Genomic DNA, 22,940 nt, shown 5'->3' with positions numbered 1-22,940 from the left:
AAACTGGACAAGAACAACAACAGGTTATATTTAATTGTCTATTCACTTTTTTAAGAATTTCCATACATACCAAAACTGAACTATGCATTCACTCAGGCCCAATGTCCTTCAGTCTAAACAATGGTCCCAACTATTTATAAACAATCAAACAATACCTTTCAACATTCAGGACCCCATTTTCTGCTTACTGATTTGTGTCATAAATGTATGAATTGTAATATAAAAATAAATAAAATGAGTAGCCCATAGCAGAGGGTGATGCCTTGAGGGTCCTGGATATTGAATGTGTTGCTGGTGCACGATCCCAACAGCGTGTGCAATGATTATCAAGGAACTCATGGTGGAAATGTACAAGTACTGAGTATTTATGTATTGGTCTCACAACTGTTGTATCTCAGTGCTTATGAAATGAGATTATTATTATACATGACTGAGGTATGCAATACATCTTCTGGGATCTAGGATTTTCTTTTACATTTGTTGGAATTCATCTCTTATCTCTCTCTCTCAGCACATTAGCCCCTGCATTCATGACTGTTCTGTTAAACAACACCTTACAATGAATGAAAATTGGGAATAGTCTTTGCACCATATCTAACATACATGTAAATATTTATAATAGTGTTTAGGACAAAGTATGATGTAGTTATGTGTGCAATGACACAAATGAAAAATCATGGTATCCTAGCAAAAAACATCACATGATCTCTGATGGATCTTGAGCTGGCAGCTCAGACAACACAGCTCGAAAGTCACACCCTTGCCATTCTGTCATTATGTCTGCTTTGTATATTTCTTCAGTACCACAACATTATTATTGCCATTTTTCCAGGAGTAATTTATCTTATAGGCCATCAGTATTCTTACATATGAAAATATTGTCAGTGTCTTTTGTTATCTCTTGTTTAATATTTAATCCCTTACATAATTTTAGAAAATAATGGCTCATCTTAAGATTGTCTGTTTTTACTGATGAAAACTAAGTTCCATCAATGAGCATCTCTAAAGTAATGATTTGTCAAAATGTTTGTTTATGCACATATATCAGCAAATGGAATAATAAAATTGCATATATATATATATATATATATATATATATATATATATATATATATATATATATATATATATATATATATATATATATATATATATATATATATATATATATATATATATATATATATATATATATATATATATATATATATAAGCAATGATGTTTTGTATGTGCATAAATAAAATGGCAAACCCAATACTTAGCACAAGTCTGGATTCTGCATTATGTAAAGTTTGAGGCCACAGGTGGACTACTGATGTCCACTAAATTGTGAGCTGCCATTGAGCATGTGTGGATGAAGAGAGAGGCATCTTGATGAGAGAAAGTATAAGTCTGAACAGGTCAGTGATAATATTATGTATAGCCTCAGTGAAGACATCTTTTTTTGCAACTCTGGTTTAGTTTTGGCACTTGTATCCTTAGAGAGCATTCATTGTCTGTATCTTGATTGTTCTGTTAGGGTGATGAAAATGGTACTTGCCTTAGGGAAGACCATTGCCCACGGAAATGCCTCTTTGCAATAACATCTTTCATATGGCAAGTGGAGGCAGAATGACATAGGCAAACAGTTTAAAATAGGAACATGTCCTTCTTCATATTACTTATTTTTACCAACTCATGTATAATTCAAGTTTGTGAATGCTGAGTTTGTGAATGCAGGGGCTTTTGTGTATATGCTATGCATTCTGCAAGGTAATGTAATCTAGAAAATACAAAAAGAAAACTATAGACAATCAGGGGTGACTGCCTTATATGAATAATACCTTGCAACATTTGGAAGTCATTCATATATTATATATAAGAATCCTCAACAAGTGAAATTTATAAATTCCTTTCTCAGTCCTTTTACCACTTTCAACCACTTTGAATATATAAAAATAATACATTATTAAAGAAAAAAAGTGTCATTAAAACTCAAAAATTATCATCTACCAATAACCTCACCCTACTGGTCTTGTGAAGGCATACAGTTTCATATTTTCATAATGTATGAAAATTTCCACAATGTAGTTTATTCATGATGCTTGATAGTTTCAGATCTATATGATTGAGTTTTCCATGAACTTGATGCATTGCAAATATGTGGAACAAATATATAATTATATTTAGGACCATAAACCATTAGAAAAAAAACAATAAAACAAAACTGAATTCTTAGAATAGATGAAGATTGAAGAAAAAAATCAGACAGTCATACAGTTTGTATGTCACTGTGATGTTGTAAGCTCCTGTCAGTCAATACAAACTGTCCTCTAAGTAGAATTTGCATGAGCTGTGCATCCTAAAATTCTAGCACAAAAAGTTCATTGTCAGCTTTAAGAATATATATATATATATATATATATATATATATATATATATATATATATATATATATATATATATATATATATATATATATATATATATATATATATAACTAGTGCTAAATTGAAACATAAATAGAAATCCTAGAAGACAGAATAAAAGAGACTTTCAATAGAAATAAGGCTGCCCATTCCACACAAGTGAACACAAAAGAGCAAATATCACAGTAACTCCACATTGCATCTAAAATAATTCCATACTCAAACAAAACTTGTCTTTGTAGTTCAGTACTACCATGAACAAGAACTTTTTACTATCTTTTGCAATACAAGAGCATTAAATGCTTTCACTTTATACTCTAGCCTGAGGCACAAAGGATTTAGACATGCCACCAATGAGAACAGCAAAATTTCAACACAACTAGCTTATACAAGCTGTCTTCATCCATCTAAGTAGCCATTTAGAAGCCTCTGTCAAGATGAGCCAGTCTGAATACTAACCATTAAAGAACATGGAAACACTGGCTTTCTTTGACAAGCCTCAATCAACAACCAAGCAGGACTGTTCATCACAAGCATCACTAAATGAAGAGCTCCCACCACTCAGGTTATCATGATAGGCACCACTGTCAGGGCTCATAGTGTCACTGTCAAGAGTGAATAACTACTATTAAAGTTTCTAGAGAGGAATAATGATTTTATTTTAACATTACTGTTCTCACTGTATCATCTCATTGTCATGTTTGAAGAAAAGAAAAAAATGTCTTAGTGTAGGTTTTACATATGAGGCAAATGCAGCACATGTGGAACGATCCTGGCTTCTCTTTATTCCTGCTGAAGGTTTCAACAGTGGAGTAGAGTGATCCATACTTGCTTATTGTCTTCCCAAAGGAGCCTCACTTTACAGTTTGGCAGCTTTCTCTGGTTGGCACACCATCATGAGCTTCTGCAGGATTAGGTTGTTCTTGCCTGAAGGGTGGTTCAACAGCATTAGCCAATGATTCTATCTAGCTTATATATATATATTTTTTCAATAAATAAGGTAAATTTATTATTATAGTATTAAGTATAGTCTAATATTTTTTATGATATTAATTAAACAAGGTAATTAACATGAAATTTATAGCTTGGAATATAAATTCTGTGAATAAAAGAGGTGCTATGAAAACTTATAGAAAGCAAAAAAAGTGAAGCTCAAGATGACTTGAAATAAAAAGGTGCAATGACAGTGAGGTGCAGAATTTCATTATACCTATTAAGTTTGTGGACGGACAACCATCATAGACTTCTGGAGCTGTGTTGTCATTTTTCCTGAGGAAGGACAGGCAAACATGATTGTCACAATGCCACAAGCAAACATACTGGTCACATGAGGCAAGCAGAGGACACACCACACTGCTTTACAAAATAATAAAACAAAGGCATCCATTCAAAGTGAATGCCATTATAACTGAAAAGAGTCAGGATACACAGCATTAAACAAACATTAAAGGTGGTCACAAAATCAAATGGTAAAGAACTGATGCATGCAAACTGCAAACAGAAAGATTTCCACAAGGCAATTTATGTTCACATAGGCTGCTGCTGAATGTTATTTTTGCCCCATCACACATATACCTTAAATAAAAGAAAAATGCTGATTTTGTACAAATAATTAATGATACAAAAGGTGTCAACAGAACTAATGGTTGTAATACAAGTAATGGAGTGAATTAACAAGGTCTGAAATTAAAATATAAAAGACAAAAAAACTAAGAGCATGAAATAATTTCATATTAAATAATTTAAAAGAAAGAAGCACTTGAAGACATAGTGAATTTCTGTGAACAGTGATATTACAATTGCAGCATGGTCAAATCATGCAAATGATAAAAGCAGCTGGCTGTGACCACCACTGCTACCTACATTTGATTCCCAACAACATAACATTTCAACAACTTTTCCCTTCTGCAGGCACCACCACCATCGCTTTCTGCATAACTTGTGTAAGCACCTCTGATGGGTAAAAAAAAAAAAAAGAAATCATAAATAAAAAGCCACAACAATTCAGCATCCATGAAAACAAAGTACTACTACAGCAATGTAGCACCCACACTTGAGGCACCATGACAAATTAATCTGAAAGGGGTGTGAACAGAATGTGACCTCTTGACTGCACAGCTCAGAGACTGAACCCAACACTGGGAAGGCTGGAAAACAATCTTGTAGCTGGGCCATTCCATAATCTCATACAATCAAGGGCCTATTTAGCTCTATTCTCACAGAGATTAACTTGTGTAATTTTTCACTCATATAGTATATACATCACTGACAGTGTAACATGAGGCCCATGGCCTTACTCCAGGAACAGCATGGGTGACTATTATTGTACAGAAGTCCTTCAATAATGTAACAAAATGGAAATGAAAACACCTGTTCAATTGAAAAGCTATGAAAACCAAGAGAGAGAGAGAGAGAGAGAGAGAGAGAGAGAGAGAGAGAGAGAGAGAGAGAGAGAGAGAGAGAGAGAGAGAGAGAGAGAGAGAGAGAGAGAGAGAGAGAGAGAGAGAGAGAGAGAGAGAGAGAGAGAGAGAGAGAGAGAGAGAGAGAGAGAGAGAGAGAGAGAGAGAGAGAGAGAGAGAGAGAGAGAGAGAGAGAGAGAGAGAGAGAGAGAGAGAGAGAGAGAGAGAGAGAGAGAGAGAGAGAGAGAGAGAGAGAGAGAGAGAGAGAGAGAGAGAGAGAGAGAGAGAGAGAGAGAGAGAGAGAGAGAGAGAGAGAGAGAGAGAGAGAGAGAGAGAGAGAGAGAGAGAGAGAGAGAGAGAGAGAGAGAGAGAGAGAGAGAGAGAGAGAGAGAGAGAGAGAGAGAGAGAGAGAGAGAGAGAGAGAGAGAGAGAGAGAGAGAGAGAGAGAGAGAGAGAGAGAGAGAGAGAGAGAGAGAGAGAGAGAGAGAGAGAGAGAGAGAGAGAGAGAGAGAGAGAGAGAGAGAGAGAGAGAGAGAGAGAGAGAGAGAGAGAGAGAGAGAGAGAGAGAGAGAGAGAGAGAGAGAGAGAGAGAGAGAGAGAGAGAGAGAGAGAGAGAGAGAGAGAGAGAGAGAGAGTGTGTGTGTGTGTGTGTGTGTGAGTGAGTGCGCTCCAAAAACAGAACATGTGTACCTATTTCCACACAAAATAAATGAACCGCACATTTCAGTATTACTTTAACTTCTGTCCCATTACTACATGTAGAGGACAGCATTCAAGGAAAGGGTATCCAAAGGTCAATCTAATAAATGTTACCATTATATATGTTAAAACATTAAATGTCATTGTGTTTGGTATATTTTATATTTGTACTGCTTTCTTAAAAAATACTTGATTTTTTCATTCTAATGATGTCTCTTTATCTACTTCTGCATCCATCAGTCAATCAATCTATCTACCTACTTACATTGTAAAAATTATGAATCTGAATAATGAAATCTGTCCATCTCAAGGCTAAAGTATTACATAAAGTCACTGAAAATTAAACATACACTGAGCATATGGGACAAATCACATGCTAGATGACTGGCACTGCAAAGATCTGTCACTGCAGTATTAAGGACGTCTGTACTGTTTCATGACTCAGCATAGTAAATTCAGCCATTCAACATCCTGCCATCTCTTATAGTGATCAAGCTTTGGAAAATGTGGCAAATTAATGGTCAGGATGCTGCCTGGTGGTCAAAACCTTTCAGTGTATGTCTAAAAAACTGTGTGGGACAAAATGGCTGTGATATCAACTTTGTTAAAGATGTCACACATGTCTGGTCAATCTAATGGGTGAATACAGTAAAATCATGTCACCAAATTGGCTTGATCTTCTATATACATGCAAATGTCTCTAGCCTTTCTCTCTCATTGCTGCAATGCCAACTACTCTACTGATCTTGTTAACTGAATGCCCCTCCTCCTCCTACTGCCTTGATGCATATGACTTTCTACTTTCTCTCATCCCTATTCTGACTACCTCTCTAATGCAAGAGTTAACCACTATTCTTCATCATTCATCCCTTTCTCTGATAAACTCTGGAACTCCCTGCCTGTTTCTGCTTTCCTCCTTCCTATGACTTGAACTCTTTCAAGACACTTATGCTCCATTATTTGATTTTTATATCTGAATCTCCTTTGGGAGCTGGCACTCGTGTGCCTTTTTTTTTTCCCTCAAAATTTTTGTTAACCTTGGCCAGTGTCCTTCTTACATAAAAAATAAATAAAATAAATAAATTAATTAATAAATAAATAAATAAATAAATAAATAATAATAATAATAATAATAATAATAATAATAATAATAATAATAATAATAATAATTATTATTATTATTATTATTATTATTATTATTATAATAATATATAAATATTAAAATAAATAAATAAATAAATTATACTATGTATAATGATATTTTCTTGTGCATCTATTGTATTGCTGAACAAGCATAAAGATTTTTAAAATTCAATTCCTAATATTACTGAATGGTAATGATGCATCTCACACAGGAAAGCAATAAAGATGTCAAAATGTTCACTAATACATATGAATTTATGGAAGATGTTTCTACTACATATATGCAATAGCCAAATAATGTGATACTGATGATGTAAATTTTCTAAAAAGGAATATTAATTTAGTAAAGATGCAATGAAGAACAACAGTTCACAATCATTCATCATTACATTACTAACATTATTTGATAATTCAAATATGGTAATTTCATTTGAAAGGGCAGTTTCTTTTTCAGAGTACTTTTTTTAACTTAAGTGTCTTTGATTTGCAGTAATAAGCAAATATTTCAGTGTCTCCCTTTCAAATTTCCCTTTTCTTAAGAATGAACATGCAGCTATCAAATTTCCCTGCCACTGAGCTATGACGTCTGCTTGGTGCAGGCGTGCGGTGGGTGAGCACAACATGCAATGGTGTTCAGTGGTGGGACACACCACCATCTGTATCCATTGTGTGTGTGCATCAAGAGCTCTTTAATTAAGATTGATTTAGGAAGTTTATTTCACAGCTCTATTCATATGAAAACCAAAATTTCTATGGTGTCATTATGTACAATGATATGATGAGAATGTAAAAATTTTCTTCTCACTGTTATGTGCACCAACAAAAATATGTTGGGGGAACCACTGGAGATATAGTGAAATGGGAACAACTTAATCTTTGAATTTTCAACAATGAGTTAAAAATAACTAAATATATATATATATATATATATATATATATATATATATATATATATATATATATATATATATATATATATATATATATATATATATATATATATATATATATATATATATATATATATATATATATATATATATATATATATATATATATATATATATATATATATATATATATATATATTGCACCTATATCATCTTATCTTAATAAGAATGGGTGGTCATGAAATATCAGCAACTACTGGCATTCAGTGACCTATGACCTGTGGGATAAAGATTAGTACCATTGTCTTATAGGTAAGCCAACCATGATTCAGTCTCTAATTAGGTTAATAAATTTTTTACAACCATTTACCAACCATCTTCCTTACCTTATACCTCCATGCTCATCTAACAAACAGGTATTTCAGTGGCAAGAGACTTTGTGGGTCAAGTAATATTAAGAAGATATTACAAACTTGATGCACACAGGGTTACAAACTCAAGTGTTGCACACTTATTTCCCACAAATATGAATAACCCAGCACTGTATCACAGGCCCAGCATGGGTGAGGGACTTGTTAGAGGATCACCACAAGCAGGTCCACAACTTAGGCTCAGGAATCACAGGATACCAAGAGCACAGGCAATGTTATGCATGTGAACACTCTCATGTCAGTGTGTGGAGCTTCTTGAATATCTTAATTCAATACTGTATGTATTCTTTGTTTTGAAATGTCTCATAAAATCTATACTACTGTAGTGTAGAAATATAAGAGTTATAAATTCAGGGAAATTTATAATAATGTGCTGATCATTACTCCTTTTTGAGAGAGTACACTTTGAAACTGAGAAATTACAAACTTTCAAAACTTTTATTATGAACTCAAATCTACGACTCAAGATTGACATAATTTTTCAAGAAGCTGCACTGAGGCAACACAAGGTATTGCTGTGGATACTTACTGAGGATCTCCTTGACCCAATGTGGTTTTCTGAGCTTGATGAAGAGTAGATACACAGGGATGCCAGTGGAGATGATGCCCACACCAATACCTGGTGAGGAGGATTGCACTCATGAAGCTATTCAAGGCTCCTTTCAGTCATGTTTACAGTAACTACAAAATTCACATGTAAGGCTGTGACCAAAATAATTGTACTGATTTTAGCCAGTACCTAGAGAGAATGAGCACTAAACATTCCATAAAGTTGTTGAAGGTATGAGACACATGATTATACCACCAACTTCAGAGAGAGGGAAGTCAATGACTGTTGGAGGCCTGTTGCTAAAAGAAAACATACAAATATATAAAAGAACCATAAGCAGGTATGTTCTATGAAAAAAATACTGAAGTTATATTAGTGATGGGAATATGAATGTATAAATGCACAATAATAATATGTAGACAGTACCTGTTTCAATGGGAGCAGCATACATGGGCACAACGGTGATGAAGATGGTGGCAATGATGTAGAGGATGGGCCAGATGAGGTGCACTTTAATGGGTCTGGCCAGTTCAGGAGCTTTCCAGCGGAGCCATGGCACACACAGTACAGCAATACCAATGGACAACTGTGGGGTTGGAACACTGCTGCTGCACTCATAATACCAAGTGTTTTGTGCTTGCACATGAAGACTTACTGGTTACTATGTCCACAACAATTTGTTGGTTCTCTACTCAGTGCACAATGTGAACTAATAACCTTGATTACATAACACTGCAATTTTCATAAGCACCATTCCTGTAGGTAGTGACTCATCAAGAGTACCAGCACCATCACATGCAATCCTTATGCTTATCTACCAATAGGTACAGTTTTGATAACTTGCAAAATCACATAAAACCATATATATTTTGTGGCGTTTGCTAGATAGCAAATACATGCCAGAGAGAGAGAGAGAGAGAGAATATATATATATATATATATATATATATATATATATATATATATATATATATATATATATATATATATATATATATATATATATATATATATATATATATATATATATATATATATATATATATATATATATATATATAGAGAGAGAGAGAGAGAGAGAGAGAGAGAGAGAGAGAGAGAGAGAGAGAGAGAGAGAGAGAGAGAGAGAGAGAGAGAGAGAGAGAGAGAGAGAGAGAGAGAGAGAGAGAGAGAGAGAGAGAGAGAGAGAGAGAGAGAGAGAGAGAGAGCGCATCAAACACAAAGAAAACAAGGACCATGTGAAGTAATTCTCTGATCAGTGGCTAAAACAGACAGACAACTTGAAGTCTGTGACCAAAAACATTTTTGTATCATCAAAATTATCAATCACAGAATATGTAATGCTGACTGTTGAGTCAGAAATAATGAAAATCTTGTAATATTATCCTAATTTCCTCTGACTTTTATTCTGCTCATAAGTCACTTACCCAAGTGGCAAAGCCGACATAGGAGATGAGTGCTGAGATGTTGCTAGAGCCCAAATAGATAAGGCTGAGGAAGGACATGAAGAGCACTGCTGGGGCCGGAGTCATGCGCTTCACCTGGATCATGGTCAAGATTTCTGGCATTTGGCCCTCCATGGCACCAGCATAGAAGAGCCTAGAGAGCATGGATAACAGTTAGAAACCTTCAGAAAACTAAGGAATTTAGTAGCTAACTAAACTACAAGTAATTAATTGACATCTAGGACACTGGGCAAGACAGTGAATGACACTTGGGGTATTTCTTGAAACAATACTGACATTTATTTCTGTGATGCAGAAACACAAAAAATTATTGTGATTTTATTATCTCCTAAAAGAACCTACACAACTCACTATAATAATAAGATGTATGATTTAGTAAGCCAGGCATGCACAAAAAAATCAAACAAAAAATGCACACAACTGAATGCAGTGCAGAAATCAGTGCATAAAAGGACAGAAAGGCAAGAAACATTTACATAACAATAACTCAGAAAAAAAGCTGATCAAACAAAGTAAAGAATTGTACAAGGCACAGTTACAGTGAACCATTAGAGCACAAATAGCTCTTAAGCTCACCAACATATGTAACACACAAACACACATACAAATAAAAACATGCTTGTCTCATATCAAAGAAATACAGCAGGCTGAGAAGTAACAAAATAACTTACCACCATAAAAATATCAGTACAAGTATTATTTTTGTTATAGTAAAGGAATAACAAAATGCAAGAAAATATTGATATCATATCTAGCACTTATTTTTGGTTGATTTCCCTTGGAAGTAATTTTCAAATTTAAGACACCTCTGAAATATAAAAGACTTCCATGTGCCAGTGCTACAGCCCTTCTAAAGATACAGTATTGTTACAAGTGCACAACAAGTTGTAACATTTAATTATTATGGAAGAAATTTCATGCAATGAAGATTAATTCCACACAAAATTGGAAGAATGACTACATTCCAATTGTTATTGATATGTGCATATTTGTAAACAATATGTTATCTTTTTAATTCATTGTGAATCACAGGCAAGAAAATGTATGTATGTTATATTTCCTACAACAAAATGTATTTTGCATAAATCTCAATACATGAGTATGAGAACACTTAGTAAATAGCAATGTATCACATAGCTGTTATCAATTATGCAGAAGGAAAAGCACAGTCAAGGCAAAACAAGTTGAAATACAATATGTAAAGAAGGCCTAAATATGAACAAAGCAATGGAATGAAATCCTCTCATGGCAGGAAGAAATGACCAACCATATATGACTTATTCACAGAAAAAAATATTTTCAGTCTTGCATGAGACCTTGTAATACATTTGTTATATGTTCTTTCTAGTAGCAAAATGATATACTACCTTATAATTTCACAGATATCCATCAATAGGTCAATGGGAAGCTTACACCACTTCACTCTTTGTTTACAGGTAAAGGGTCTCAGTTTTTGAGTGTGTGGTATGGTGTTCATCCATTCTCCTAAGATCCAGGACCACTGTATCATCTAGGTCCTCATTATAATACCCCTATGTGTCACATGAGTACAGGGTACTCATGCCCTGATCAACTCTGAATGGATGGATGGACAGCTTAACAAGGCTGGATGTTGCTGCCCTGGCCAGGATTTGAATTGTGGCACATGGGGCATTGGATCAGTCACAAGGACTAGAAAGTTAAAACAGAATACTTATATATACTGCATGTCATACATGGAAATCAAGCAAAGCAAAGCCAAACGGATCCTTTAAAACAGATAAAAGCCAAAGCTGATTCTAAGACTCATTACATCCAGCTGTAAGGGTGCATAATAAGTTATCTTTTTTCTATATTGCAATTTGAATTATGTAATACTTTTGTAAAAGCAATATGAAGACTGAAATGTATAGCTTCCCACAATAATTGTATGAAAATACAGTTCATAGAAATACTAAGATAAGTACAAATTTGTGAAATACTATCGTACAAAGTCTTCTAGTATAAACTTCTACAGTCTGAGGAAAAAGTCCATAAGAAGTCTTCTGAGAAGGAGTTTAGCAGACAAGTTTTTATCAGGTGAGGCAGATCATCATCCAGCCATCCAGAATACTGAATAATGGACAGTGTGATGCTCTGTATGGTTTGCAAATGAGGGGAAGTGCATATATATGTGCTTGCATGTTCAGAATGTTGAAGTCTATGGAAGCTACAACCAAAAAACAAACTGTCTCATGTTGAGGGAAAATTTCTACTGGTTAAAAAGAAAATAAGTAACTAAAACTATTACAGTACTAGATAAGAGAATATATCCTCTTATCTAAAATACAGTAAAAACTGGTTAATATAAAATAAATCTGAAGACTTAAATACTAAGGGACAAGTGCTTGTGGAGTGCTTGACTGAGTACTGTGCAAGTGCGGTGCATGCTGAATGCAGTGAGTGTGGTACTGCGGGGGAGATGCTGGAGCCAACACTACTAATTCACATGTAACTGAACTTTTTTTGAGGATGAAGCAATGATAAGTAATACACAATACAGTGGTACTAAAGCATATTACTGTGTAGGCAAAGCTTGATTGGAGATGATTGCCCTAAATGCTGGGTTACTTGACAGTCTCTCTCTCTCTTTATATATATATATATATATATATATATATATATATATATATATATATATATATATATATATATATATATATATATATATATATATATATATGTGTGTGTGTGTGTGTGTGTGTGTGTGTGTGTGTGTGTGTGTGTGTGTGTGTGTGTGTGTGTGTGTGTGTGTGTGTGTGTGTGTGTTACAATATACTGTATATAATATATATGATTGGCCAGACTGCCAAGCTTTATCTGTTTTCAGTTACTCTCTTTATAAAGAATATGTGAATAGCATAGTTTCACTGTATTTTCAGCTATACTTCATCAAGTATGAAAAACATAAACAACACATTGCTAATCTAAAGAAATAGATAATGAAAAAAATAAAGTAATCATAATTCTCATATACATATATTACCAAACTGAAGTAATGGTGGCACCAGCTTTTTGTTTCCTACAAGCAGACATTTGTTACAAAACTCCAACACTAACTGGCGAGGAACATTATGAAAGCCACCCTGCCTGGTCCAGATGTGATGCATCTACAAATGAAGGAGACACACCACATTTCTGTGACCAGTAACTAAGTAACTCCCAAAAGTACCTGGACAAATACAATATAATGCACACATTTTGTGAGGTTTGCACCAAGTTTGGTCCTTGTATGAAAAACATGAGGTGGTGAGCCCTGCCTCATATTTTTCATATACCACAGTGGTGGTGAGAGAAGTCAGGCTTACACTTGTGATAAAACTCATACTTCTGACTTGTTGCCAGCAAAAGCTGAATACTCAAGTACATACATGTATAGATATTAAATGAAAAAAATAGAAAAAAAAGTGCGTGAGAAAATGCAAAGTAGTTTGAAAAATAGTACTTTAAATAAAAAAAATATGCTTGAATTCATATTGAGTGCATAATATATGAAAAATCAATTCATGTTGCACTCTAAGAGTAGTGACTCTAGTGCTTGAAGATTGCAGCTTCATAAAAAGTGTTTCAGCAAATCCTAGACTGACTCCTTCTTTAGTTAACTCATGCCTAAAGGTGAAAGTTTATAAAATACTCTGTCTAGTTCCATAACATGAGATACACCTGGGGTGTGTAAGCCTGCTCTCTAGACCCCCGGTAGCAGCACCTCTCGAGTTGGTCCAGGGGAGCCTTGAGGCTTCCTGGGTTACCTCGAAGATGTGAAGAGGATGCCATTGACGGATCCAAAGGTGGAGAGAGCCACGAATATTGGGATGAGGAATTCCACTGGTCGGTATAGGCGGTCAGCAAAACTCTGTAAGACCAACGACCAGGCCGATGAACGAGTTGACTCACAGGGAGGAATGAGTAGAGTTGGGAGGAGTGGGAGCAGTGGAGGTAAGGACCAGGAGAAGAAGAGTAGGTTTGCTCTCATCTTTCCAGTGAGGCCATCGAGCCCCTGGTAGTTTGAGCAAACAAAGCTGTTTGTGGTGATGACCGTTGCCTCTCAGTAGCCATTTTGCCCATCACCAAGACTATATTTACAAATTATGAAAGTTTGCAATCAGTGTTAATCTGATTAAAATTAGAAATCAAACTAAAGAAAACAAGTTTTCACTTAGCAGATGCCTACTTGAGACACACTATTGAGTACACTCAAGACATACTTCATTGTACACAATGCAGTTGAAACTTTGCTAGAAAATAAGCTGAGGGTCGCCATATCATGCTGTGCCAAACACAAATGGTCACTCTCTACCAAAGTAGGCAGCTGCTAATCTTTGAATTGTACTAGTCATGGGTTGGATCAAGGCAGCAGAACACAAGGAGCTGATCATCATGGTGGTGAAAAACAATCATAAATGTCTGCCACAAAATCAAGTGGCAAGCTGGATGCTGGCGCTGGCTGAAAATGAAGCTCAGTAGCATAATGAGAATAATATCTGTACCTGGATGAAGTCAGGAGAACACCGTTGACAGCTCCGAAGGTGGAGCAGGCGACGAAAAAGGGCATGATCCAAGCCATGCTACCGTACAATCTACTTGCAAATGTCTGTGAAAACAAGGGCAAGTCAGAAGAGGGTAAAGTCACTGCAAAGGTGGCAGTGGTGTCTTAGGAATGCAACCCTGGGGAAGCCGCACAGAACTACCACATGACCACCTCTGCAAAATTGGTGAGCCAGACTTTATGGTTCTCTCTGGTAACAAGGGATGAACAGACACAATACACCCCTGATGGCCAAGACAAAGCAACAGTTTTAAGTGGAAGAGAGACAATTCTGGCTCATACAACTTGACACCACTCAGCCTTGGGTGCCATTAGGTGAGAGAGGGAGCAAAACAGAAGCACAGAAGATCTTTGACAAAATTAGGGAAAATATAGAAGACACAGTCCATTGAGAGGAGGTGAGTGAAAGGGAAGGGGTGTACAAAACCAAGCAAGTGATTGTGTCCACTTGCTTCTTGGCCATCCAATCTATTTATATATGACATTACATATTATACAAAATTAGTGACAGGGAAGGCTGATAATGTTGGAATAAAGATATTCATAGATAATGACTGATTGGCTGAGAACACTGTTCTGGTAAAGAAAGAAATAGTGTACAGAATTTGTAATCAAGACAAACATGGGAATTAAATGTAACCAAAAATAAAATAATGGTTTTTTAAAAGGAAAAGTAGCTGACTGTCTGGAAATATGTACAGAACACCATGTGTGATCAGGATGAATGGATGAGTAGTGAAAAAATATAAATGACTTAGAATGCTTTGGTTTATTTGAATTTGATCTTGTACGTAGATGCATTACATGAAAACATGATATACACTCGCAAAACTGACACAGTTAGACATAGATGTGAATAGAAAGTCAGAATGTGTGTAAAAAAAACAAAAAAACACATATGGTTGCTTAACTTCTTTCTTTCTCTGATGCTTAAGTCTGGTGAAGAAAGTGCTCTATTTCTCTGGTGCTTGAACTGGATACACAGCAGTGTTTCCATACTTCCATAAATAAATCCAAACCTAAGTATATTTTTATCAGATCTGTTCTTCAGATCTGAATCTCCAGCACATAACTTACATTTCTAACAATCATGCGAAGAGCAGAAGAGCACACATCAAAACCAACTACATAATGATGGCTGTGCATTTTCTTATGCCAAAGAAGCTACATCTCTGTTTCCACAGAGTGTTTCATTTTCCAGTACTACTGTGCACCAGATGGGAAATCAAGATGCAAGGGAGTGGGAGAGTGAAGGAATGAGAAGGAGAAGCAACATTAGTCTCAGTAACTTGTGTAGTCTTGTACAGAACAAATACAAGAGAGAGAGAGAGAGAGAGAGAGAGAGAGAGAGAGAGAGAGAGAGAGAGAGAGAGAGAGAGAGAGAGAGAGAGAGAGAGAGAGAGAGAGAGAGAGAGAGAGAGAGAGAGAGAGAGAGAGAGAGAGAGAGAGAGAGAGAGAGAGAGAGAGAGAGAGAGAGAGAGAGAGAGAGAGAGAGAGAGAGAGAGAGAGAGAGAGAGAGAGAGAGAGAGAGAGAGAGAGAGAGAGAGAGAGAGAGAGACAGAGAGAGAGAGAGAGTCTTACTGTATCTTTAGTCATCTGGTGCAGGGATGACACTGAGTCACTTTCCAACCTCTGCTGATGACCTTGCCAGACTCACTCAGGAAATTAAATCCCTTAAAGAGAAATTTAGGCTTTCTTGGGAAGATGGGCAAAGGAAACCACGTGGATGATGTAAATCCTTTCCTGTCTGTCAGTCTGTCTGTCTCTTTCTCTCCCCCTCCCTTCTCCGCTTATTTTTCTTTCTTTTCTTCTTCGTATTAAGCTTCACACAGAGAGAGAGAGAGAGAGAGAGAGAGAGAGAGAGAGAGAGAGAGAGAGAGAGAGAGAGAGAGAGAGAGAGAGAGAGAGAGAGAGAGAGAGAGAGAGAGAGAGAGAGAGAGAGAGAGAGAGAGAGAGAGAGAGAGAGAGAGAGAGAGAGAGAGAGAGAGAGATTGACCTCACACATCCAGTTTTGTATAAGAACCTCATCAAAAAAATCGAATAGAACCTAGTTGTCTAGCATAGAAATTAATAACTGTTCTTATAACCAGTTTTTAATAGTAATGAGATCATACATTTCTGGCACAATTTCAAAGTCAAGGTACATAACACGGTGTCACCTTTGTCTTCACAGGACGTATCGAAACGAGAGAGCATAGAGAACGCATCGGAGACCTTCGTGGGGTCAGTTGGAGTACGATACAGACTACGGTTACAACTTGCCAGATTTCAGTTTCACCATTGTTATTACCGGGTGACACTCTCTCTCTCTCTCTCTCTCTCTCTCTCTCTCTCTCTCTCTCTGTGTGTGTGTGTGTGTGTGTGTGTGTGTGTGTGTGTGTGTGTGTGTGTGTGTGTGTGTGTGTGTGTGTGTGTGTAATAAGAACAGCCTCATTATGATTCGCCATCACAGCTACGCCTCAAGTCTCGCCATACGTTTGAATTTACACCCTCACAGGCAACATTATTTTCCTCATCATTGCTGCAGTTTCCACACATCCTCCTCATCACCATGACTCGACTGGCTAGCCTCATGACCTCCGGCAATGACGTTGCTTCTTTACTCTCTGGTTAAACAAACAGCCCTCGCAAGGGCGGCAAACACGACATGCAGTTGATGTAAGTCGCTAAGTTGGGGTAAAAAAATGCCACAGGTCATATTACTGCATGTCATTCTTGTTTGGTGCGTGCAACGGAAAGTGTGAGGTTAGTGTGCTTCTGACAATTATTCAGTTGCAACACTTGAGGGAGAGGAGACATGAGGTTTTAACATGTTGAGGTGACATCACTCCTTTGTCTAAAAATTGAGGTATTGCGACATTTATATAACTTTCTCTCTCTCTCTCTCTCTCTCTCTCTCTCTCTCTCTCTCTCTCTCTCTCTCTCTCTCTCCTGTTTTGGCCCAGGAGACTCACACCGCCATAGTGACTGTCAGCCACGCATTCCTGCACCATCTTTGATGAATCACAAAATCTCCCTTGATGATGATGATGATGGTGACCTTGTGGTAAATTACGCCTGCCGACGACTGACTGGCTGACAGACTGTCCTGTGCGGCATGCTAAAATAACTGACACTTGGATAACCCGACTTAGATCTTGACTCGTGCCAGGACGCGAGGGAGCCAGTTCCTGCCTCTCTTCCTGTACAGTTATATCTCGGTGCTGCGAGGGCCAGGCAGCTCACCTGTCATCTCACGTGCACACACATGCCTCATCCCCGCCCCCATGCTCATCCAATACTGTCCCGTTTATAAATACCTCCACCAATCATAAGCTCAAGGAAAGTTCAACCCTAGGTACCAGCCAATAGGATGCTCTCCTCGAGTCGAGCCACCCGGACACCCAATCGCGTGGCCGTGTTGGTGCGAGGATGCAGTGACGTCACCGGATACTCGACGCGTAAAAAAAAATACGGATTTGGAAGAGGTCCAGGAAAGGAAGGCGCCAACCCCTTTAACTGGAACCATCAGGCATTCTGAGAGTGATGTTGCTGCTCATTTATAACAGTACGCTAGACAAGGAGGAGAAAGATCTGAGACGACGACGAGAAAAGCGACGAGTAGTAATAGTAGTAGTAGTAGTAGTAGTAGTAGTAGTAGTAGTAGTAGTAGTAGTAGTAGTAGTAGTAGTAGTAGCAGTACCAGTAGTGGTAGTAGTTGTTGTTGTTATAGAGAAAAAAGTAATAGTAGTAACTGGAGAAGAGATATTAAAGTTTAATATAATGAAAGGGAAAAAAATAAAAGACGGGGCAGTGAACAATGGCATGAATTTCAGGCATCTAATTAATGACCACTTTAAAGGTATGGCCGTAATACCTCCCACGTCTAATGCAACAGTCTGGAGAGGGGATGGCCTGAGGTTTAAGATAGTGAACGTCTGACGAAAAAAAAAAAAGTGAGGACTGACTAGACGCTGAAGATAATAAAGGAGTAAACAATGATGACTGCAACTAGTAACTAATTAACCTAACTGATATGGATATTAAGGATACATAAATGAATGACTAAGAGTTCAGCCTTATACGTGTGTTACTGATGGAGATGCCTTTGATATACGTAACCCATCCCCTCTCTCTTAGTACTAGTAGTAGTAGTAGTAGTAGTAGTAGTAGTACACCGCCACCATTACTACCATCACAATCACCATTATCGCTATTATTGCCGTCACCATTACCACCACCACCACCACCACCATTACCACTGCATCACCATTATCACTACCCCAATTCGCCTTGCTAATGTCACTTTCTTTCCCCAGCAGGGTCCCAACACACACACACACACACACACACACACACACACACACACACACACACACACACACACACACACACACACACACACACCATAAACTTGATAAGACAGACACTCACACAGGACAAAGAAATGCGTGCGAAACAGGGATCGATTTTTCTGCAAAGGAACTACGCAGCTTTAATATTTCGAGGCTCTACGTGTAATCTGTCCCCCGTTTATTTAACAGCACGCGTGAAAGATGAAGAAAACGGAAACTCAACTCTAGACATACGTAGTTACAATATACAAATGCAGAGAGGCATTATCAAAGTAATATGTTGGACATAATTTATTTCCACGTGTAGTTTATTAAGTTTTCTAAGTTTCCCGGTAACATTCAGTCTTCTTCACCTTTCCTTCCCTTCCCACTGATACGTACATATTTAATGTCTGTGTGCGACTTCCTGTAAATACGACACCATCCATGTTATCTTATTTATTTATTTATTTAGATGCCTATCGAAGTTTCGTCCTCCCTCCTTCCTTTCCTCATTGATAATTATGACTTTTTCCTACCTCTTTTCCTTTCCTCCTCACTTGAATAACCCGCCGGGGAGGTGTTGATGTCACCCCCGGCAATGTGACACCAGCCAAGTGCATGATCTATCTCAATACAAGTAAGTTTCAGAGTCATGTTACAAGTGCTAAGGTCGAGTGCAAGTGGTGGGATTCACTGCGTGTGCTGGTCTACTGTAGATGCTCAGATATTAAGGCTAATTGCTGACAGTAAGGGAGAAGCTAGGTAAGAGTCTATTGTAAGAACTGGAGAGGCTATCGATGAGTCTTGCAGGAGGTTCAGGTGTACATTGGGGGAGGAGTAGGACAAACACCATTAATTTCAGGGATGCACGCGAGAACGCTCTACGAGATTTCCGAAAATTTAAGATGTAATTCGCATAATAAGAACCATGTTGTATTACAGTCTGACAGGGAAAAAAAACAGCCGCACACTAACTAGTCATTCTTACACATATCTTCCCTCGTGACCTTCAGCAGAGTGGCGGGGCGAAGGTCCAGGAGAAGACGAGGCGGAAGGAGTGACGCTCAGCAAATTTTCCTTCCTTCCAGTTGACGGAGGAACAAAAGATAAACTCTTCCCCGCACGTGCTATCTTCACAGCCGCTAATTAACGGCAAACACCTCGTTAATTCGTCGAAAAAAAAGTAAGAGAGAAAGGGAGAGGAGGCGTCAACTATGAGCACGTGTGTGAAACAGACTATCTCGTTAATTCGTGGAATGGGAAAAGGAGAGGAAGAGTGTGTGTGTGTGTGTGTGTGTGTGTGTGTGTGTGTGTGTGTGTGTGTGTGTGTGTGTGTGTGTGTGTGTGTGTGTGTGTGTGTGTGTGTGTGTGTGTGTGTGTGTGTGTGTGTGTGTGTGTGTGTGTGTGTGTGTGTGTGTGTATACCGGAGGCAAAAGTGCTAAGTACGTTAATCTATAAAAGAAAAGAAAAATACAAAAAAAAAAAAAAAATACCGAGGGCAAGGTGGGAAGGGTGCGTGTGTACTGAAGAGTCTCCCTCCTTCCCTGGCACAAGTATGGTGACGCAGCGCCTTGTTACTTGATTTCTGATGGCTTTCTCAAGGTTGAGGCAGAGAGAGAGAGAGAGAGAGAGAGAGAGAGAGAGAGAGAGAGAGAGAGAGAGAGAGAGAGAGAGAGAGAGAGAGAGAGAGAGAGAGATTCACCTATAATCATAAAACATACAAACACCAATTATTCCTAAAATTCAGAAGAGGGCCGTTAATAAATTGTCCAGATGCCTCCATCAACAAAATATGCACGTTAATTATGCCATAAAAACAAGGTGGTGAGTCGCCCGTGCACATCAAGGCCACTACTCAACAGGGCTCGCCAGGCTAACTTTGGCCCTTCTGTTTGCACTCCCCTAGCGACATCCCAGACCTAACTCCGCCCTTCCCTCCTCCGTCTGCATCCCCAACATGACCGCTGTAGTTCGTCCTAATGCATTCGTTCATTCGCTGCGCCCTCTCATTACATTCTTCCTCTCCTCTGCATCCTTCTCTCCTCCTTTCCTCATTCCCCCGTCGCCTCCTCTCCTATCCTTCCTTCTTTCTTTCCTTCATCGCCTCGTCTCTTATCCTCGTCCTCTATCCATCCTTCCTTCCCTCTTTTCTCCGTCGCCTTCTCTCCTATCCTCGACCCGTCTTGTGCTTGATTACGGGCTCCTGTTGCTATCTTGCTGTTCTGCTGTCCTGCTGTAGCCTAGACGCAAGATCCTGCAGCTGTTCAGACTTGTGGTGCTTAATAGAAGGGTTTATTCTGATAATGTTCTGTTTTTGTGCGCGCTTATTTTCTTTACTCTCTGCGATCAGGAGTTATATAAGCTGTCTGGTGATTTATTCTATCTCTGATTTGCTCTGCGGTAGTTGAGGACGGTGGTGTTAATTAGATAAGCATTTTTTGTTAAGAGGCAAAAATAATACGTCTTTATACTACACACACACACACACACACACACACACACACACACACAGGGTACTCGAATTGTTTACTTTACTGGTCCGAACCGACTGTGAGGAAGAAGTGTGTGTGTGTGTGTGTGTGTGTGTGTGTGTGTGTGTGTGTGTGTGTGTGTGTGTGTGTGTGTGTGTGTGTGTGTGTGTGTGTGTGTGTGTGTGTGTGTGTGTGTGCAGGCAATTCTTGGATACACTAAATCATAAGACAGTCATATAACCCAAGACCAAGAAACCCTAAAGGATAAGTCTCTCTCTCTCTCTCTCTCTCTCTCTCTCTCTCTCTCTCTCTCTCTCTCTCTCTCTCTCTCTCTCTCTCTCTGTAACTAGCTCCACGTCGAGGGCATACTCTTAAGCATTCAGCTCAGCCAGCATCCCTGTTCTATAATTTCGCTTTCTTCTTGATTTACGACCAGACCTCCTCATTACCATCACAGCGTCTGTCTGGACACTGTCAATATTTCTTGTGCTATTCTACGTAGTCCATCACTAAGAGACTTATAATTTTATATTTGAATAAGTAATAGTTATTCTTTCATTAATTCATTCCTTGCTTCTTATATAACTCCTGATTCTTGTCCCTTCCCTCCTTCTTCGTTTCTTTCCTTTCTTCTTTCTTTTCTTCCTTTATAGCACCTCATCTTTATCCCTTTTTTCCTTCTTCTCTTCTTTCTTCCCTTCCTTGCTTTATAGTTCTTTGTTCTTATCGCTTTCTTCTTTCATTCCTTTCTTGATTGTTTCTCCCTTCTTCCCTTTCTTCCTTCCCTCCTTGCTTTGTAATTCTTCATTCTTACCTCTTTCTTTCTTCCTTCCTTTTCTTTTTCCTTCTTTCCTTTACTTTTTAAACCCTAATCTTTATAAGCTACACACTCCTTTCTCCCTTTCTCCCTCCATTCAACCCTTCAGCCACAGGTCAGCGCTTCCTTCGTTCCTTTCTTTCTCCCTCTCTCCCTTCCTTCCTTTCTTCCTTACTTCATACACTCCTTCCTGTCCTTTTCCTTCCCTTCCATCCTTCATTCCTTCAGCATTTCCTTCGTTCCTTTCTTTCTTTCTCCCTTCCTTCGTTTCTTCCTTACTTCATAATCACTGTTTTTTTACAAGCTACACTCCTTCCTGTCTTCCTTCCCTTCCATCCTTGATTCCTTCAGTCACAGGTCAAACACTTCCTTCATTCCTTCGTACATGCCAAGCTCCTTTAGTCCTCCAGGGCATCCACTATCAGCTAGTCGCTCAGCAGTAGGATAACAATCATCATCAGCTATTTCCCTAATGTACGAGCTGCCCCATAAGGCTCTTCTTCTCCTTGGCTATGCTGCTGACGTCATCTTTCTGTCTCCATGCATGTATTTTTGTTGCTTGGCGGATCTGTTCAATTTTTTTTTATTGTTCTTTCTTTTTATTGTGCACTTTATTAATTTTATGATGCAGTTTCTTTTTTTCATTCATAATAACTTTCCTGTTTTTCTTTCGCTTAGCTACAGTTTTTTTTCTTCCATTTCCAAATATTTTTCCTATCTTATCTTTTATTTTTTTTTAGTCACTATGTTTTGTTAGTATGCTTCCTGTGTTTATTTTGATCAAA

General features: G+C 37.9%; 1 protein-coding gene across 4 annotated transcripts in view; it reads right to left on the bottom strand.

Moving 5' to 3' along the window:
* Nucleotides 1-24: 24 nt before the first annotated feature.
* LOC135102976 (large neutral amino acids transporter small subunit 1-like) overlaps nt 25-22,940 on the bottom strand; it is a 132,041-nt gene continuing 109,125 nt past the window's right edge. Inside the window, exons 6-11 of one of the 4 annotated variants that reach the window (XM_064008754.1) lie at nt 14,493-14,596; nt 9,949-10,120; nt 8,948-9,107; nt 8,501-8,590; nt 3,620-3,678; nt 25-3,336 (exon numbers count right to left, since the gene is read on the bottom strand). In XM_064008754.1, the coding sequence (XP_063864824.1) occupies nt 3,623-3,678; nt 8,501-8,590; nt 8,948-9,107; nt 9,949-10,120; nt 14,493-14,596 (582 nt within the window). In that variant the 3' untranslated portion in view covers nt 25-3,336; nt 3,620-3,622. Of the gene's footprint in view, nt 3,337-3,619; nt 3,679-8,500; nt 8,591-8,947; nt 9,108-9,948; nt 10,121-13,754; nt 13,859-14,492; nt 14,597-22,940 lie in introns of all 4 variants that reach the window. The other 3 variants (XM_064008753.1, XM_064008752.1, XM_064008751.1) reach the window with 3 other exon arrangements.

The sequence above is a fragment of the Scylla paramamosain genome, chromosome 8, assembly GCF_035594125.1.
Source record: "Scylla paramamosain isolate STU-SP2022 chromosome 8, ASM3559412v1, whole genome shotgun sequence".
NCBI classification, from domain to species: Eukaryota; Metazoa; Arthropoda; class Malacostraca; order Decapoda; family Portunidae; genus Scylla; species Scylla paramamosain.
The sequence above is the reverse complement of the archived record's forward strand: the minus strand, read 5'-3'. Positions and strand labels throughout refer to the sequence as shown.